Genomic DNA, 17,446 nt, shown 5'->3' on the forward strand with positions numbered 1-17,446 from the left:
CCTATGACTCCCATCTGATGGTCATTATTATTACAATACACACTGGAGGGCATTTACTGGTACAGTGTACTTATCATGCTGTCATGCAACAGCCTCTTCCAGGTATTAAATGGTAATATCCCAGCACTGCCATTTCCTCAGTCCTCTGTAAATAACAGGGATTCTTTAGTGTCAAACAGATTGGCAGCTTGTTCCTTGTGAGTGATTTGCCTATTATGGTGTGCAATAATAGCAGTAGTGCCTAATGTTTAATCAATATAAATAGCTGGCCTCCATTTACCGGAGTGCTCACCACACCCATGTGCTGGCTTGGTACATACCTGGGCAAATAAATGTCTGAAGAAAGTCTCCAGGATCTGCTTCCTCTGCTCTTTGGTCACAGCCCTCTTCAGCAGGCTGCGTTCCGTCATGTCAGACATGTTGAGAGACAGTCCATTTGTCTCCAAGTAGTTGGTCAGCTTCTGGACAAAGTCACTTCGCTCTGCCTCGCCATTAAAAAGCAACACCTGGAGGAGCCCCCAAAGAATGAGCCAGTGAGCTGGAGCCATTCTCGGCTGGGCTGGGAGTGGCACTCCATTAGCGTGTTAAAACCAGACTAAAATGCCAAGACCCCAATAGCAGCCCCAATACCCCTCACAGCTAATCAGGCTCTTGCTTGAAGATCTCATTTTTCTTCTCTCTCATGTTCTCTCTGTGCTTAGGCACATGAGCCCTGCTTCCAACCAGCAAGACCCACCCAACGAGTGACACTTCTATTTCCAGGGGGATGATGTAGATTCATTGTTTGAGAGAAGGCTACAGCTTCTTGTAACTAAAGATCAGAACCTACAGGGCCCACCTGAAGCATCCTCTGTGTAGGCCAGACCATCAGACACCTCTGGGCCATTCCTATGGAGCTCTGGTTGTTATTTAGATAGGCAGGCGTAGCCACCATTAACATGTTTCATGCTGCATGAACCAAAGAGTGGAAACATAGGATCCAAAATACCGCATGAGATAAAAATGCTTCCTATGGACTCTGGAGTTTCCACCTGTTTGATTGGTTTACCAGCACTAAGTAGAATCCTGACATTTATTTCATGCATACGTAGGGCATGCATGCTTTGCAGCGTCATGTTTACTAGAAATTCAGAGTTATTAAACCTCACAGATCTGGGCAAAAGGCTTTTTCAGAATTAGTACAAAGCATTGGTGTTATTATCCACTGGCCTAGAACCTCCAATGTAAGGCTACCCCAGCAATAAACCCAGCCATCCCTGCCAAAACATTTAGTTTAGGCTCCCAGGAACACGTCATCAAGGGAGGTGGAGAGTAGGGAATTTATTCCTTATGACTGGCACAGCCAGGCAGAGAGAGGGCTCAGAGGCAACGCCAAGCACATGTCATGTGTCCTACCACATACCAGGTCATACTCTTTGGGAATCTTCAGGAGCAAAGCTTTGTTCCCTTTGTTGATGGAGAGGACCATGTCCACCTGCTGTTGGTTTTTCAGACTGATGCTGCGGAGCACGGCTCGCCGGCTGTCCAGCACTTTGATAATCTTGTCTGGATGAAGCTGAAGGTAGATGAGATTGCTGTCTGTCTTGGGACCTTGCCACTCCAAGGCTGGCGGGAGAGAATGCAGGGAGTCGGGTCAGACTGGTTGTACGTGAGTATTAACAAACATTTTTCTTCACTGGGAGAGCGGCCTACAAATATATCTACTCCAGTTTGGGGTGGGTAACAGAAGCCCTTTATTCCTCTGCTGATCAAGCGGTCTATCCAAATTGCAGGGCGAACTGTACTAAAATGAGCTCAATTCTGGTACCACATGGACTGGTTCTGTCTGGTATAATTCCATTGTCTTCAATACAGTTACTCCTGTTTTACACCAGCGTACGGGAGATCAGGGTCAGGTCACCAGCCTCCATTTTTAAGGACATTATAGAGCTGGAGGTCTCCATTTCATAGAGGATACATATTATTCAGTAACCCCAGATCTCCTACTGAATCACAAGGCAACACTGAGGGAAAAATTCCTTTATCCTATCCACATGGCTCTCGGAGCGTCAGAGCTGAGATCACTCATGCAGACGGGAGAGGGGGATTTTACTCTAACTGGGCAATGCTAGAGAGAAGCTCCACAGTTTCCAGATCAGATGCCGGTAGCCTGCTCTAGGGCCAGCCCCAGAAGCTGCCACCTGCCCTCACATGAGTGCCCTGTACCAGAGTTTCCCTCCCAGCTCCCAACTGAAGGTGAGCTGCATGAAGAAGGGTGTCAGCTCCATGCCAACGCTGCCCTAGACAGTAACCCACGCTGACAACAAAGGGGGTTTGGTGGATGCATGACTTGGACTACGGAGGAACCACCCAACTCCAGCGAGCTGGGGGTTCCACCATGCCCGCCCGAGCCAGCCAAAGGTCCCCGCCTTACCCTGCACTCCCTCGCCCGACACCTCTCTCCTCACACTGGGGTTCGCTTTTCTCTGCAGCTTCTTGAAATCACGCTTGCGGAAAGTAGCGACAATCCAGGCAACGAATAAACTCACTGAGGGAGCAAATGAGCAGGAAAGGGAAAAATGAGGTAACAGAACAACACAGGACCACCCACCTTCTGGCAATTCAGCCCTGGTGGTCACCCACGAGGGCTTACAATGATTCCCACCTACCACTGGGGCCTGGAGGGAATGTGGGATTGTTCCCCTCCCCGACTATGGCACGTTTCAACCGCAAATGGCTTTATTTAATCAAGGGTTCCAGTCACAGTTGAGCCTCTGCCTCCATCTCTGGCATCGCTAATGTCCCACTAAAGGTTCCTGCTGCGGCTGGGACCAGCGACTCACACAACCATAGATGTGTTGGACTGGAAAGGACCTTGAGAGGTCATTTGGTCCAGCCCCCTGCAGGACCAAGTAAACCTAGACTAGCCCTGACAGCTGTGTGTCCAACCTGTTCTTTAAAACCTCCAAGGATGGGGATTCCACAACCTCCCTTGCAACCTGTTCCAGAGCTTAACTACCCCAGAACAAAAATCTGTCCTGCTGCAGACTATGTCCATGGCTTCTTGTCCTACCTTCATCAAGAGAAGACCACCAGATTGTCTAATCTGACCTCCAATCAAGCACACACCCCTAAATGCCACCCAGCCACCATCTAAGATACATTTCCCCATTACACGTGGCCCCAGTGTCACAAGGGACCTTGGCGTGGTGAAGTGACTCTCAGTGAAGTGCGACAGGAACTATCATCCTGCAAGCTGCTGAGCATCCTCCTTCCCTAGTGACTGTGATGGGAGCTAAGAGTGCTCAACATCTCTCGGAGGTACTCTACTCCAGCCAGGACTGGGCCTTTGCAGAGCAGGGGATATCACAGAGCTGCAGTGGGCCAATTCCCAAGGGTGGCTAAATGCATGCAACTCCCACTGATGCCAGTCAGGTGCTCAGCCCCCAGGGCGATTTGGCACAACAACTGCATTTAAGCAAAGAGCAAATAAACAAAGGAAGCAAAGACCAGTGCAAACCTAAAGGAAAACAGCAGAGGGCGACGAGGATAAGCCCAAATCCAGCCCCGCTGCCTTCGAAATAGTCCAGCACTGTCATGGGTGTGCAGTTTGCCAGGTGTTCTGTAGTCAGCTGCTGGGGCTGAGGACATGGATCCGCTGGTAGGCAGAGAGAAGATGGTCTGAGTGCCATGATACCAACCCAGCTCACGCTTGCTTTGCTCTCTAGGAGCACACTCACCATGGGATGACGTGAGGGCTTCTCTGGAGTCTGGAAGGGTTCCCCTAAAGCTTGGGAGGTCCTGGGGAAAAGCTCTGGGCCCTACATTTAACTCCAGCTCAGAGTTTTTGGGGCCAAATCCTTGCTGTCAGTTACATGGGTTCCAGTCCCCTGGTTGCTGCACCCATTTAACTGAATTGGCCTGCTCTGGATTCCTTGAGAAGTCATTTGTACAATAGTGTTCTGCAGCGCCCACTCTCCCATGAGACCTGGGAATGGGCAGTGAGGGAATTACCATGTCTTATGAGTTACCAGCACTACGGAGCAGGTGCTCAGCCAGGCTTTAGCATCAGATGACAGGATCATGCTGCAATTCTGGAAATCACTCTTGGCGCAGTTACAAGTTGTCAGGATTTTTGTGTCTTAAACTGAAATCAATAAAGCTCTTGCAATGCGATTGGAAGAATGCAATAAAAAAATTTGCATGGTAAATGGATAACTTTATAGGGCAGGGTGGGGCAAAAACACAGTTGCAAAATGATCACTGACATTAATGGCCACAACTCACAAACAAACTGTGGTCTACTTTCTTCAGACCAAGGCCAGTAACATGGGACGAGCGCATGACATGGAAAGTGAGGAAAAGCGATGGATGCTGGGTTAGCCATAGGTGCTGGCCTGGGACCTCTGGAACTCCTGCCTGCCAATACCCAGAATGCTTTACCAGCTCCGACCTGACTCATGGCCATGCCAGGGTGTGAGCTCTGGGCCATCCCCATATGAACAGAGTTGGCTTTGCTCATTGCTCATTGCAAGGGGGTTCCATCAGTCTTGGCCTCCCGACCTTCTCAGCAGCACTCTTCTATTAGAAACCATGGCAATTCCAGCCAGGTCCGTGGCTTTTCATTCAACTCCTGTGCCCAGTTTATGCTGCCCAACCCAACTGCTAATGGACACATGGTCCAGATGCGCAGCGGGGTGTATTAGAGGACAGCCATGCAGGGAGCGTCACCTGGATGATGCCCGAGCAGGGAGCCTCTCAGCTGGTGGGCAGGGTGCTGTGTGCAACCTGGCTGTATAGCCCAAGACCTACCATGGGGAAAGGTGAAGGGAACATAGCAGCCTGGCTCCCCCGGGTTATCGCCCCAGCAGCACAGAAAGGAAATACTCACCAGTATTCCAGTTAAACACCTTCATCGGGACATCTGTCGGCTCCGCATAGGTGACATTAACAAGGACATTATGGAATGTGGTCTTTCGAATCTCTTCAATTTCATCATTTGTGAATAACCTGGGGAAAGAGAAAATGGAATCCATGTAGGCGTCAGAGACCCCTGCCCACACAAGGAGTGCGTGTGACCCCCCAGCCCATGCCCTCCCCAGATCAGCACCTGGAGAGTCCCAAGAGTGTGTCTGACCCAGAGGTCCCAGCCTACACTATGCCCCAGATCAGCCCCGGGAGAGTGCCAGGATTGTATACCACAGACTCTGACACCCACCCCACATCATCTCAGGAACTGGGGAAGAGAACTGAAGATCAAGGCTCCACAGCAGCTTGTCGATGGGTTGCCAGGGAGCTGCTGGGATGGGCTTTCTTCACCCACATGAACGTCTGAGCTCGTTCTCCATTGGCCTGAAGTGCTTCTCGGGCTTCACCATTGGTTCGCATTTTGTAGGACTCCAGGCCCCAGTCTCAGGCCAGTTACAGTGCATTACAGGATGTTAAATTGCACAACACCATCCTGGCCGTACTCTGGGGGAACAACGGCCAATGCAGGGACCACCCCTGGCATGGGCTGCCAGAAGAGACACTTACCTGTTCTTAGTGTTTTCGAACCAAAACCTGTCCCCGTCACGCAGGCGCATAAACTGGTCGAAGATGATGGCGCTGAAGAGGTCTCCGGGGTCTCCGTTGCTCTCCAGCATGCCCCCTGGCAGGAGTTCCAGCTTGGAGATGTCGTTGTCGTATAGGGCAGCTACATTCTGAAGGACCTGGAGAACAAGCCCCATGGGTTAGGAAGGACTGATTACACCCAGTGCCCCCATGCGCTAGTGGCTGAGTGTATCAAAAAGCCGTGAGAAGATTCATTAGCCCTTTGGGGTCTTATGGAAAAGCCAGCTGGCTGTGGGATGGTGACAATGCCAGCTGTGTGTGTGACCCCGTACGGGTGCCACAGCTTCCCACTGAAACGGAAGGAAGGAAGCACCAACCAAGGTCAATTGATCCCCTCTGCCCCTCCTCGCCCCTCCCAGAGCTGTGAAGACTCGTCTGGTGTGGGAGGGGCAGGTGCTGAGAGCCCTGGCTCGCTGCTCCAGAGAACCCCCAGGTCTCTGCCAATGAGAGCACAGGAAAGCCTAGCTGCTCTGTCATTGGCAGGAGTATCCCTGTGCTTCCCATTGTGCCTGACTCCTAGCGGTCTGTAATCTCCACCTGGCACCTCCACCGTCAGCTCCTCACTGAGGTCCCCTGTGGCTGGCCTCCTTTCCCCCAAAACACATAGACTCCAACGCTCCTGTACCATCCTCGCTGGAGCTGGGGCCTGATTATCGGGGGGCGGGATAGTTCAGTGGTTTGAGCATTGGCCTGCTAAACCCAGGGTTGTGAGTTCAATTCTTGAGGCGGCCATTTAGGGATCTGGGGCAAAAATTGGGGATTGGCCCTGCAGGGGGTTGGACTAGATGACCTCCTGAGGTCCCTTCCAACCCTGAGATTCTATGATTCTATTTGCCATCAGATTAAGGATCTCCCAGCATGCAACTCGCCACTGGCAGAGAGACGTTGCAGCAGCTGGCTGCGGGGGCTGATGATACTTGTAGCTAGGTAGGAGTGAGGACTGGGGAGAACCTGGCCAGTACTCTCTGCCCTTCCTACTGACCACTCGAAACCTACGTCCACACTGCTGTCAGAGGGGTGGTGGCGGGAGCTCACGCAGAGGTACCCGCACTAGCTTGAATCTCACTAGTGGGCTAAAACCAGCAGTGAAGCCGCAGCAGGCTGTAGTCCAGGCTGTACAAGTCCACCAGGGACCCTGGGTATGAACATGTGTTGCTGGCCTGCGATAAAGCCATCCCGTCTTCACTGCTGTCTGTAGCTGTGCTAGCTAGACTATCTCTGACTATGCTGCAGACATCAGCTAAGAGTCTGATCTGACCAGAGATGGCAAGTCAGTGGGAGGGGCTAAGAACTGCACTGAGGTGGGTAGATGATTCAGTTGTATCAGCCTTGCTCACAGCTGTGACTGCTCCAACTCCCCAGGCTGCTCCAAACCTCAGCCCAGGAGCAGCTGCGGCTCCAGGAAAGGGTAGAGCACACACAGCTATATGGGAGGGTGGGCAGGCGCCAGGCAGTGAGCTCAGCACAGAGCTCGCCACCAGGGCAGGGCAGGGCAGCCAGCTGCACCAGCCACCAACGCCTGAGGCCCCAGTGATGCTCTGAGGGCAGCAGCAAGGAACCTGGCTCCTCACGTGGTGATCTCTCTCTAGCCAATTTTAAACCCAGACCGAGGCCTGATTTACACACAGCGTTTGAGCTAGTGTAGCTACGTCAGTGAGGGCTGTGGCTCGCTCCCCTGACCTTTGGGAAGAACTATCCCAACAGAAGCACCTTGGGACCAGTGTAACTGTGTCCACACTAGGGTATCGTAGCGCCTTGACTTCACCAAGACAGTTAAAGCCGTATGACTTTTGTGTGCAGATGAGGCCCCAGCGGTGGGTGTCTGAGGCTAACACAAGCCACTGAGGTTAAATGACATCTCGGTGCTTCTGACCTTTCCATCCACGTGGGCAAAAAATGACCAGTTTGTGGCGGTCGGTAAGTCAAAGAGCTCTTGGGCCTTGGTATAGGTGGACAGGCCGAGGTCTCGGCCCCGCTGGATGTAGCTGGCCATGTAGTCGGTGCGAGAGTACTTCAGGGGCCCGTACCAGTAATCTGGGAAGAACAAAGAGAGGAGCTAAAGACATGGTAATGCAAAATCAACCTCCAGTGATCACCCTTCCTCTCACAGCACAGCAGGGGCCCTGAGAGGACAATCCTGCATGCTGGCCTCTCCCCTCACCAAGTCCCCTTCCCTCATGGACTCATCTTAAAGTGAAGATTGCTGCCCAACACTAGCTAGGAAGGGCTACAGGAAAGAGAGCAGCTGGGCACAGCCACAGCTGCGGTTAGCGCAGGAGAGTGTCAGGACTCCTGGGTTCCATTCCTGACTCTGTGACCGACTCTCTGCCACGCCATGTCCCCTCCCTGTGCCTCTCTGCCCCAGGTGTAAAAGGGGAACAACGAGACTCCCCCTAACAGCCGAAAGAGACAGACATTCAGCCAAACTGCACAACTGCAACATGAAAGCGTCTCAACCTCTGAGATCCTCCACCACCTCGTTGTCCTCCCGCTCCGCGATCTGGGAGCACATTCCCAGCAGCAGGTCATCCACGTCCTGCGCTGTCTCGAGATTGGGGTTCTAAATGAAAGAGAGATTCTCTGTCATTATGGTGCAAACCTCTGAGACACCCATGATGTTCGCACTCGCCTGACCCAGCACCCAAAGGAACCTTGATTCATAGAATTTGAGGCCAGAAGGGACCATTAGATTTTCTAGCCTGACCTCCTGCCTAGCACAGGCCAGCGACTTTCACCCAGTTACCCCTTGATTGAGCCATTCCCTTGTGTTTGACTAAAGCACGTCTCCCAGAAAGGCATCCAGGCTGAATGTGACAACATCCCGAGAAGAAGACTCCACCTGTTCCCTTGCTAGCTTGTGCCAAAGGTGGGTCGCTCTGACTGAGAAAGGTGGGCCCGATCTCTAACTGGAATATGTCAGCTTCCTCCAGGCCTTCACAGTCCTGCAGGCATCAGGCTAGATCCTCAGCTGATGGAAGGCACTATGGAAGCCAGTGGGGCTTCACAGATCTACACCAGCTGAAGATCTGGCCTTAGACCTGAATGAGAATTGCTCGGCTAAAGCCCAGGGCAGGAAGAGGCTGGCTCTGGAGGCTCATTAAGCCAGTTATGCAGGTCCTGCACTGCAGCTTTCACTGGTTGGCAGAACTGTTGGGTTCTGTTTCAGGGACATCTTTACAATTAGTACCAAAACATGAATTTTTTTTGCCATTATTTGCGAAAATCTTTCAGCAGGTGGAAATCCACAGCCAATGGAAGGCAGAAGGTCCCTTGGGGCCCTGGAGGGTGTAGCACCCTGTGCCTTGTCTGTTCCCATAGGTGCCAGGTCTTCCTGTGAGCCCGGGCAGCACCTCACCGTGCGGCTGCCACACCCATGTGCGAAACCATCTCTAGATCTGGCTCCCATAGGACACATCCATTATCTTGGCCCTGCCTGAGTCTCCTGTCTGTAGAAGCTGCCTCCCCAGGGATGGGATGGAGGAACAGAAGCAGCATCAGAGAACAAGAAGGAGCTTTTCAGGAGTCAAGCTGGTTGGGAGTTTTCTGCTGAAACAGTTTTTCAATGGAAAAAAGTTTCTGCAAAATAGCAATTTTCTGCAGGAAAATTTTCACTGTCCCAAAACGTATCAACTTTTTCTAGGGAAGATCTCAACAAAATCTCTCATCTGCAGTTGGTTCGACCCAAATGAGAGCATTTGGTGCATTCAACCACATGGACGTGCTTCATTTCAAGTCTGTTCAATGTGAAACTGCAGCTGCTGAAGGCACCTTATGTCCTGGTTCTCCCCTACAACCCCGCCTCTGACCAAGCTGCATGGTGCATCACGGGAGTTACGTGCCGGGAGGGCAGAATGTGGGTGAGAGGCACCAGAATCCAGCTCCCATGAGGCACTGCATGGGCGGATGCAGTGTAATATCGAGCTGCTCGGAATGAAAAGTCCCGACTGTTCCAAATGGAAAACGTTTGAATTTCTTTGGGTGACAGCAAGCGCAATATTCCAACTTTCCTTACAATTTGGGGTGGAAAGAAACACTGACTCAAGGGACTTTCTGGAGGGATATAGACCCCACTCTGCTCAGGAGGGCGCTGCCCGTGGGGTAACTCCCTGCTTTATCTCCTCAGAGCTGCAGAGCCTCGCGTGTCCGTTCGCAGTGAAGTGCTAGGGTGGGGCAGTGACTGCATTAGTCAAGCACTGGGCAGCTGGGTGAGGTGGTCCCGGCGGCTTCGGCAACAGCTCCCTGCCAGCTCCCTGAGTGCAGTCCTACCCTCCTGACTCTCTGTGTGGTGGAATTCCCACCAGGCCATTCTGGTGATGGGATGCGGTTGGCAAGGGCCTTGCCATCACTGGAACAGTCCATTCGGCCCCCTGATGACCAGCGAGGCTCTGATCCTCAGGATGGCTGGTAACCCTAACTTCTCACAATCTGACAATGCAAACTCTGCTACACGGCAGGCCGAGCCAGCCCACCACCATACTGAGCCAAGACCCTGCCCTCCTGACCCTTGAGTGCTCCCCTATTTCCTATTGCAGGCGCATTCAGAATCAGAGACCTAAATCCAGCCCATTTGCTGCGACCGTGGCCAACTCTGCAAGCCTGGGGGCCCTGGGCGGGCCGCGGGCCTGTGCCAGGAGCCGGCCTGCCTCATTAGAGCTGCCAATAAAGTCTGAGACCCCTGGGGATTCCTCCTCCCTGCCTGCCTCACTTTGAGCGGCTGGGCCAGAGCTTTGTAGTCCACGCTCTCAGGAAGGTAAAGAAAGGGACGGGGGAGGGAGGAGTCTTTTAATCACTCATCTCACACAGCCACAGCTGCAACTCCCGGAGCCCATCGACTGGCAGACAGCCACCGGCCTGGGGGGAGGGTTATCCCTGCATGCTGCCTCTTTCGGGACAGGGCTCCTGGAACTTCAAGAACCTGCTGTACCGAAGCATGGAGCAGCTCCCTAAATCCTGCCCTCCTGCTTCTGGGGCCATGTCAGGCGGCGCAGCGGGGACAAGACTTGGCCCGCGATGCAGGTAGTCCCTGCCTTTGGCCAGGGCGCGAATGAGACGCTGCCCTTCCCAGGCCCGCTCCCCCATACCTTTCTGCACCAGTAGCTGTTGCAGAGCCGGAAGGCTGGCGACTTGCTGTTGTCTTGGTTGAGCACTTCCTGGAAATGGCAGCTCGTGTTTCTGGAACAGAGGAGAAGGGTGAGGCCTCGCAGCCCCTCTGGGCAGGGATAACAGTGGGGCTGAGAGGGGCTTTTCTGCAGCTTGGTAGAGTCTGAGTCCCCAGAAAACAGTCCTGAGTGTAGACAGCACCTTTGTATCCATACTGCTACATACACAGCTGGGCGGGAGCTCCAGCTGCCCCAGCCTGCGCATGGCATGACCTGGGCTACACTTCTCTGCTGAGAGGCAGTAGGGCAGGGAGCCCGCGTGGCCCCAGACTCTGGAGGGAACGCTTGCTAGGGCGGTGGTGCCAGCCCTGCTGCTAGGAGCTGGCAGGAAAGCACTGGGTTGGGTGATGCTTTGGAGGCTTGTGTCTTTCAGGGTTTGGGGTGGATCTGTTGCCCTCCAGGAGTGGAGAGCAGCTCTCCTTGCTGCAGTCTGACCTGCGACTGCTGCCTCCACTCACCCGCCTGGCACTGCTGCTTCCCCAGCTGACGGGCACCCACACCTGCCACGCAGCTCTCCCTACCTCCTGTAGACTCCAGGGGGCACCATGGTTGCCAGGGAGTGCCCCATGGCCACCAGGAACTCGGTGGATATGCTGGGATCCACATGCTGCTTGTAACCTGCAACAAAGAGCAGCTGCTGGGCTGCACCTCCTGGCAGGGGAGTGAAGAGCCCCCTCAGGGCCCCTCGCTCCCCCATCCACCCACTGCTCCCCCTCAGGGCCCCTCACTCCCCCATCCACCCACTGATCCCCACAGCCCCCCCTCAGGGCCCCTCACTCCTGTATCCACTCAGTGCTCTCTGCAGTCCCCACTCAGGGCCCCTCGCTCCCCCATTCATCCACTGCTCCCCACAGCCCCCCCTCAGGGCTCCTCACTCCTGTATCCACTCAGTGCTCCCCACAGCCCCCCCCTCAGGGCCCCTCACTCCCCCATCCACCCACTGCTCCCCACAGCCCTCCTCAGGGCCCCTCACTCCCCCATCCACCCACTGCTCCCCACAGACCCCCCTCAGGGCCCCTCACTCCCCCATCCACCCACTGCTCCCCACAGTCCCCCCTCAGGGCCCCTCACTCCCCCATCCACCCACTGCTCCCCACAGACCCCTCTCAGGGTCCCTTACTCCCCCATCCACTCACTGTTCCCCACAGCCTCCTTAGGCCCATCACCCCACCCTTTTGCTTGCCTCCTGCACCCCGTGCTTCCTGCCCCCTCACCAGTGTACGACGAGATGGTTTTCTGTAGGAATGTCGGCAGCCACTCATACAGGATGATATTCTGTGGAGGAGAGGAGGAGATGGTGTCAGCACAAACACCCACAGAGCTCAGGGCAGAGGGCCCAGCCGTCATCACTCCAGGGGCTCTCCCTCGTGCTGGCCCCTCTGCATGGGGCTCCCGGCTCCCTCACCTGGTAGGTAGCAATGACCCACTTGCGCGCATGCTGGAACACGTCCTCGTCCGACCAGCTCGGGTGCTGCTGAGCCAGCTTCGAGGCCCAGTTATTGTGGTAGCGGAACCAGACAATGCTCTCGGCCTGCAGGAAAAGGTTCTCGTTCCCTCTGGCATTCCCAAAGTCTACAACAGTCAAGGAACCCATGAAGTGCATGACAAACACACACAGAAGTTAGATGAAAACATAAAATACTCTTGCTGGCAGGTTGCCATGTAACACAACTATATTTCTTAGAATCCAAAACCCTACTGCAGAAGAACCAAAACCAGAGAGAGGCAATTAATTGATCTTTAACTATTCATGGTAAATAGGCCCAATGGCCTGCGATGGGATGTTGGATGGGGTGGGATCTGAGTTACTGCAGAGAATTCTTTCCTGGGTGTCTGGCTGGTGAGTCTTGCCCACATGCTCAGGGTTCAGCTGATCACCATATTTGGGATCGGGAAGGAATTTTCCTCCAGGGCAGATTGGAAGAGGCCCTGGGGGTTTTTCGCCTTCCTCTGCAGCATGGGGCACAGGTCACTTGCTGGAGGATTCTCTGCACCTTGAAGTCTTTAAACCATGATTTGAGGACTTCAGGAGCTCAGACATAGGTGAGAGATTTATTGCAAGAGTGGGTGGGTGAGATTCGGTGGCCTGCATTGTGCAGGAGGTCAGACTAGATGATCATAATGGTCCCTTCTGACCTTAATATCTATGAGTCTATGGGAGACAGAGCAGGCTGTTCTCTAAGGCAGCACAACCTTTGCTCTAGGCCAGCTCTTTGCAGATTGCATGCCAAAAGACCCAGATTGCACATTTCCCCCCAGAACCCCTACCCTGCGAGCAGAAGCAGGAAACTCCTTGAAATTTAAAGTGGTCGCTTGTTTTTAAGACCATTTTCAATATACCATGGAGCTGACTGTTGCTGCTATGGGACAGAAAGGAAGCCTGCTGCTAGATTCCACACGCAGCTTCCCTGGTGCTATGGGGAGGGAAGAGATTGGAGAGGGGATGTTCCGGGGGCTGTGTGTGCTGGCACTGGGTAGGGTATTTTCAGTGTCCATGTCTGCCAGCCAGAGGCCATTCTGTGGGGAACAGAATAAAGGGAGAAGAGAAGAGAAGAGAAGAGAAGAGAAGAGAAGAGAAGAGAAGAGAAGAGAAGAGAAGAATGCCAGTAACTCTTTTCTAGTCCTCTCTCTATATATCAGAAGGGAGAGGAGTAAGAGGGAACACAATAGAGAAATAGAAAAAACAAGGAGGCAGTTGATTAATTTAAAAAGCAGCACATTTAAACCTGATAAAGTCAGGCAGTGGTTGGCAGAGGATAACTCGCCTTTAACACCAAGCACAGCTACCCTGTGGAACTCATTGCCACAAAATGTGGCCAAGAAAAGAGGTTACATTTCTCTCTCATTTCTTTCTCCTTCTGTTTTTAATTTTTCCTCATGAAAAAGTAAAAGACAAAGCAAACAAAGTTGTTAGGTGCACATCAGGTATTTGATATAGTTTTATGGTAAGCAATACACTTCGGCAGTCATAAAACATCTCTCGTCCGTAGTGTGGCATGGCATGAACTCGCCCCCTGCTTTGGCCCAGGAGATACTGTGCTCTTCCTAGTATCAGGTAAAGGGGCAGAGAGCAAAGGAGGGCCAGATAAAGAATTCTTTAAAAAAGCACAGCAGGATTATGACCAGGTTTGTGACCTGCAGCCTAGATCATTTCAGATTAGAGGGGGAGAGTGATAGTTTGGGCTGGGTTGGGAACTGATGCAGGGCTGCCTCAAATTCACATTGCATCTTCAACTTACGCAGGTTCCTGTCTCCTCCCTTGCGTGATTTGGCATTTCTCTCCCTCTTGGGCTGGGTCCCTGCCTCCTTCCCCAGCTGGGCACCCACACAGAGTGGTTCCAAAACTTTCCCACTAGCTGGGAACTGACTTTGTTGTGACCTGACCAACATTATCCCAAAAGGAACCTTTGCTCATGCTTCCTCCCTGAGCTTGGCCGCCCCAGGGGCCTCCCTGGCCTAGTCCCCTCTCTCTAGGGAGCCAATCCGGCTAGTCTGGATGGAATTAACATGCTGCACTTGCTATAGTGAGTGCGCGGAGCTTCGGCAGCTTTGGGCAGAGTTCTGACCCTCACTGGCAGGGAGGTTCTACCCCGACACACGACCCGATAACTGTCCCAGGGCTGCGTGGGCTGCAGAGCAGCCTGGGCCTGAAGCAATTCCCCCCATAAGGGCTAGGGAGAGGCCCAGCCCTGGCAGGCTTAATGGTGCTGAGTCTGACCAGGATTCTGCCTTCTTTGATCGCTGCCCGCCGCACTCAGGGTGTGGTTGGGGAAGGAACATTACACAGGCGAGTCTTTAAACTGTGATTTGAGGACTTCAGTCACTCAGCCAGAGGTTAGGGGTCTAGTACAGCCATGAGGGGGTGGGTGAGGCTCTGTGGCCTGCGACATGCAGCAGCTCAGACTAGATGATCATGAGGGTCCCTTCTGGCCTTATAGTCTAGGTGACCCACCAGCACGGCCTGGGTCTGTAGGGGCAGCACCTGGCTGCAGGGAGTGGCCAGCACTTCGCTGCCTGGGCCTGGCAGGTGCTAAGAAATGTTTCTCTTCATGGCACTGCTTGAATGCGGCATGAATGCCTCAGTTCCACACCACACACCACACCCAGGAAACAAACAGCTTTGTGTCTGGGAATTTCTGCTCGGCAGCCCTTTCTGGGGAGAGTGCTTGGCATCAGGTTCCCTGGATGCAGGGGGATCTGGCCTACCCACCCAGCCCTTTGCTCCCTGCCCTGAGGTGACGCTCTGCTCGGACACACCCGGCTGTGGGTTTGCTCGGGGGATCGGGAAGGAGACTGATGACTCAGTGCTGGGGGAAGCCCAGCAGTTTTAACCGCTTTTCTGCATTAATTTGCAGCATGAGAGAAGACATTTCTCTCAAGCAGCCTGTGCAATAGGCCACCTCTAGGCCTGATTCTGATCCAGGATGGGTTGGAGACTTCAGCCTGGGTAGGGTGTGAAATAACCTTGCAAATGCACCATGGGAGGCTGAAAGATGGGAAACTGGGACATGAGGCTTCCTTACCATAGATCCCTTGGGGGCCGCCCTGTCCCGTAGACGGGTCCAGAGCCTTCCACATGAAGTTTCTCCCGTCCGTCTGCTTTGGGAAGCTCTTGTCAGGCCCAGAAGCCAGCTTCCCACCAGAGAAACTCCTCAAGGCGTCACTCCAGGAATGGGAAGGGCCATAAATGGCACTTCCATCAAGCCAGCCTGTCACCATGTTTATCTGAGGAGAGAAGCAAGGGCTTGGGTCAGAGTGGGATGATCGGCTGCCTCCTGGTCTCTGCATGGGGATGGAGAAGGATCAGGGCTTAGCCAAAGCCCAGGTCCTCTGTGCGCTTGTATATATTGATGGTCCACTACACACACGGTGAGATGAACAACACGTATTCCACAAGGAACAGAAGTCTTACTACCTTTTTATCAATCTGGAGCAGAAGTGACCAGAATCATCAAGACAGGGATGAGCCTGCCAGTGTTGATAAACTACCAACCCCGTGACTCTTCACCCAGATAAGGGGCCTTCCCAGAGGTTGGAGGAAGTTCAGTTTTCATTCTTTTAAATTATTTTTCATTTCCTGCTTTCCTTTAGATTCTGAAACAAGCTCTTGAATCACAGGCTGAGTGAGGCAGGGCAGGAGGAAGTACTGGACTCCTCCCCAGCAAACCTGCTCTCAGCAAGGTGGTTCTAACCAGAGCCCCTCCTTTTGGCTGCTGCTCATCCATCCCTAGAGCCATGTCTCCTGCTGCTGCACTGTGAAGTCTGTTTCCATTACAGCTGGGCTACGCATTTCACGTGGCAAACATTTCCAGTGAAAAATGGCCGCTTTTGAAAATATACATTTCCTTGCAAACATTTTGGTGTCTTTAAACACTTTTCAGGATTTCAAATTTTTCTAGGAAACATTGAATTAAAAATGCAACCTGCTAATCAGGCTCCACTGTGATTTTCCATTTCTGAGCTCTGTCTGTTTGTGTTCATCAGGTGTCAATTTCAGACTTTTTGTTTTCTGGATGGACCATTCTGACTGGCCAAATTAGGTACATGGTGGGACTTTTTTCAGCACATAAACAAATTTCAGTTCTGAAAAAAATTTCAATCTCAAAACTGAAAACCTTCATTATGGGAAATTTTTATTTTCAAAAACAGTTTAAAAAAAATCTGTGGATGGTTTTTCAAGAAAATGAAATCAACCCATTTGGAAAACTAGTGACATGAAATGACATGTGCAATGTGTTTTCATTTCTCAGCCAGCTCTGCCTACAGTTGGCTGATGTATTGGTGGTGATGGTACCACATGTTCCCACATCCTGACATTTCAGAATATTACCAGGTTACACTGAGCCAGCCATGCTGGTGTGTGGAAATGCATTCGATCCCATGATGTTTTTTCATAGTACCAAGACTAGGGTGCCATAATGCATTTATCCTTTTGCAAGGTCTATGACTGCCCATTTGCACAGCATACACATTCTATTGTTTATTACACCACGATAAAGGGAGTTTACTGCCTAGAATGTCTTGTTTATTACATGTCACACAGGAGCAGAGTGACAGAAAGGCTTGTTAGTCTAGTGTAAGCATTTCCTCAAATTAGTCCTAAAATGAAACTGCTCATAACCCATTTCTAACACACCAGAGCTACTTCAGGGCCGATCACTAATATTTTCCTTGGGCATTTTGACTAAAGTGATAGAAATTCCCACAGCAAGAGAATTTTCTCGACCGTTATCACCGTAGGTGGCTACGTTTTCCCCCAACTCTGGCCTCCCAGAAAGTTGCGAGTGACTTGATTTGCCAATCAATTGGATAGTTTTGGGTCAATCTACAGAAATTGATGGGCTTTCTTTTGAAAGAACAAATATTTTGCTCAACGACCCCGAATGCTGACTTTGCCGAGTTGCACCAACAGCCCGGATGCTCCTTTTCGGTGCTGTTTCGTACATGGGGTAAGGTACTGCGGACTGTCTGTCTTCACAGATTTTTTTTTAACAACAACAAAAAATGTGATTCCCCAGCCTTTCTTCGCTGGGCTGTAATGCAGACAGTACCCCATGCTGCATGCCGCCCATCCAGCGGAGCCCTGTTACAGGCTGGGAGCTCTCTGCTCGGAGGTGAGTGGGGAATTTTAGGTTCCTGTTATTTCCTATGAGATGGTGTGATACTGGGAGAACATGGGGAGAGCTTGTCAGTGT

General features: G+C 52.4%; 1 protein-coding gene across 1 annotated transcript in view; it reads right to left on the reverse strand.

The window, feature by feature from the left end:
• Positions 1 to 17,446, reverse strand: part of DUOX2 (dual oxidase 2) — a 75,628-nt gene that overhangs the window by 14,289 nt on the left and 43,893 nt on the right. Inside the window, exons 10-22 of the mRNA XM_077827970.1 lie at positions 15,275 to 15,476; positions 12,157 to 12,323; positions 11,966 to 12,026; positions 11,273 to 11,369; positions 10,674 to 10,764; positions 8,050 to 8,152; positions 7,466 to 7,626; positions 5,515 to 5,690; positions 4,871 to 4,989; positions 3,500 to 3,637; positions 2,414 to 2,527; positions 1,403 to 1,605; positions 321 to 506 (exon numbers count right to left, since the gene is read on the reverse strand). Coding sequence (XP_077684096.1) covers positions 321 to 506; positions 1,403 to 1,605; positions 2,414 to 2,527; positions 3,500 to 3,637; positions 4,871 to 4,989; positions 5,515 to 5,690; positions 7,466 to 7,626; positions 8,050 to 8,152; positions 10,674 to 10,764; positions 11,273 to 11,369; positions 11,966 to 12,026; positions 12,157 to 12,323; positions 15,275 to 15,476 — 1,818 coding nt within the window. The remainder of the gene's footprint in view (positions 1 to 320; positions 507 to 1,402; positions 1,606 to 2,413; positions 2,528 to 3,499; positions 3,638 to 4,870; positions 4,990 to 5,514; positions 5,691 to 7,465; positions 7,627 to 8,049; positions 8,153 to 10,673; positions 10,765 to 11,272; positions 11,370 to 11,965; positions 12,027 to 12,156; positions 12,324 to 15,274; positions 15,477 to 17,446) is intronic.

The sequence above is a fragment of the Eretmochelys imbricata genome, chromosome 10 (assembly GCF_965152235.1).
Source record: "Eretmochelys imbricata isolate rEreImb1 chromosome 10, rEreImb1.hap1, whole genome shotgun sequence".
Taxonomy (NCBI): Eukaryota; Metazoa; Chordata; order Testudines; family Cheloniidae; genus Eretmochelys; species Eretmochelys imbricata.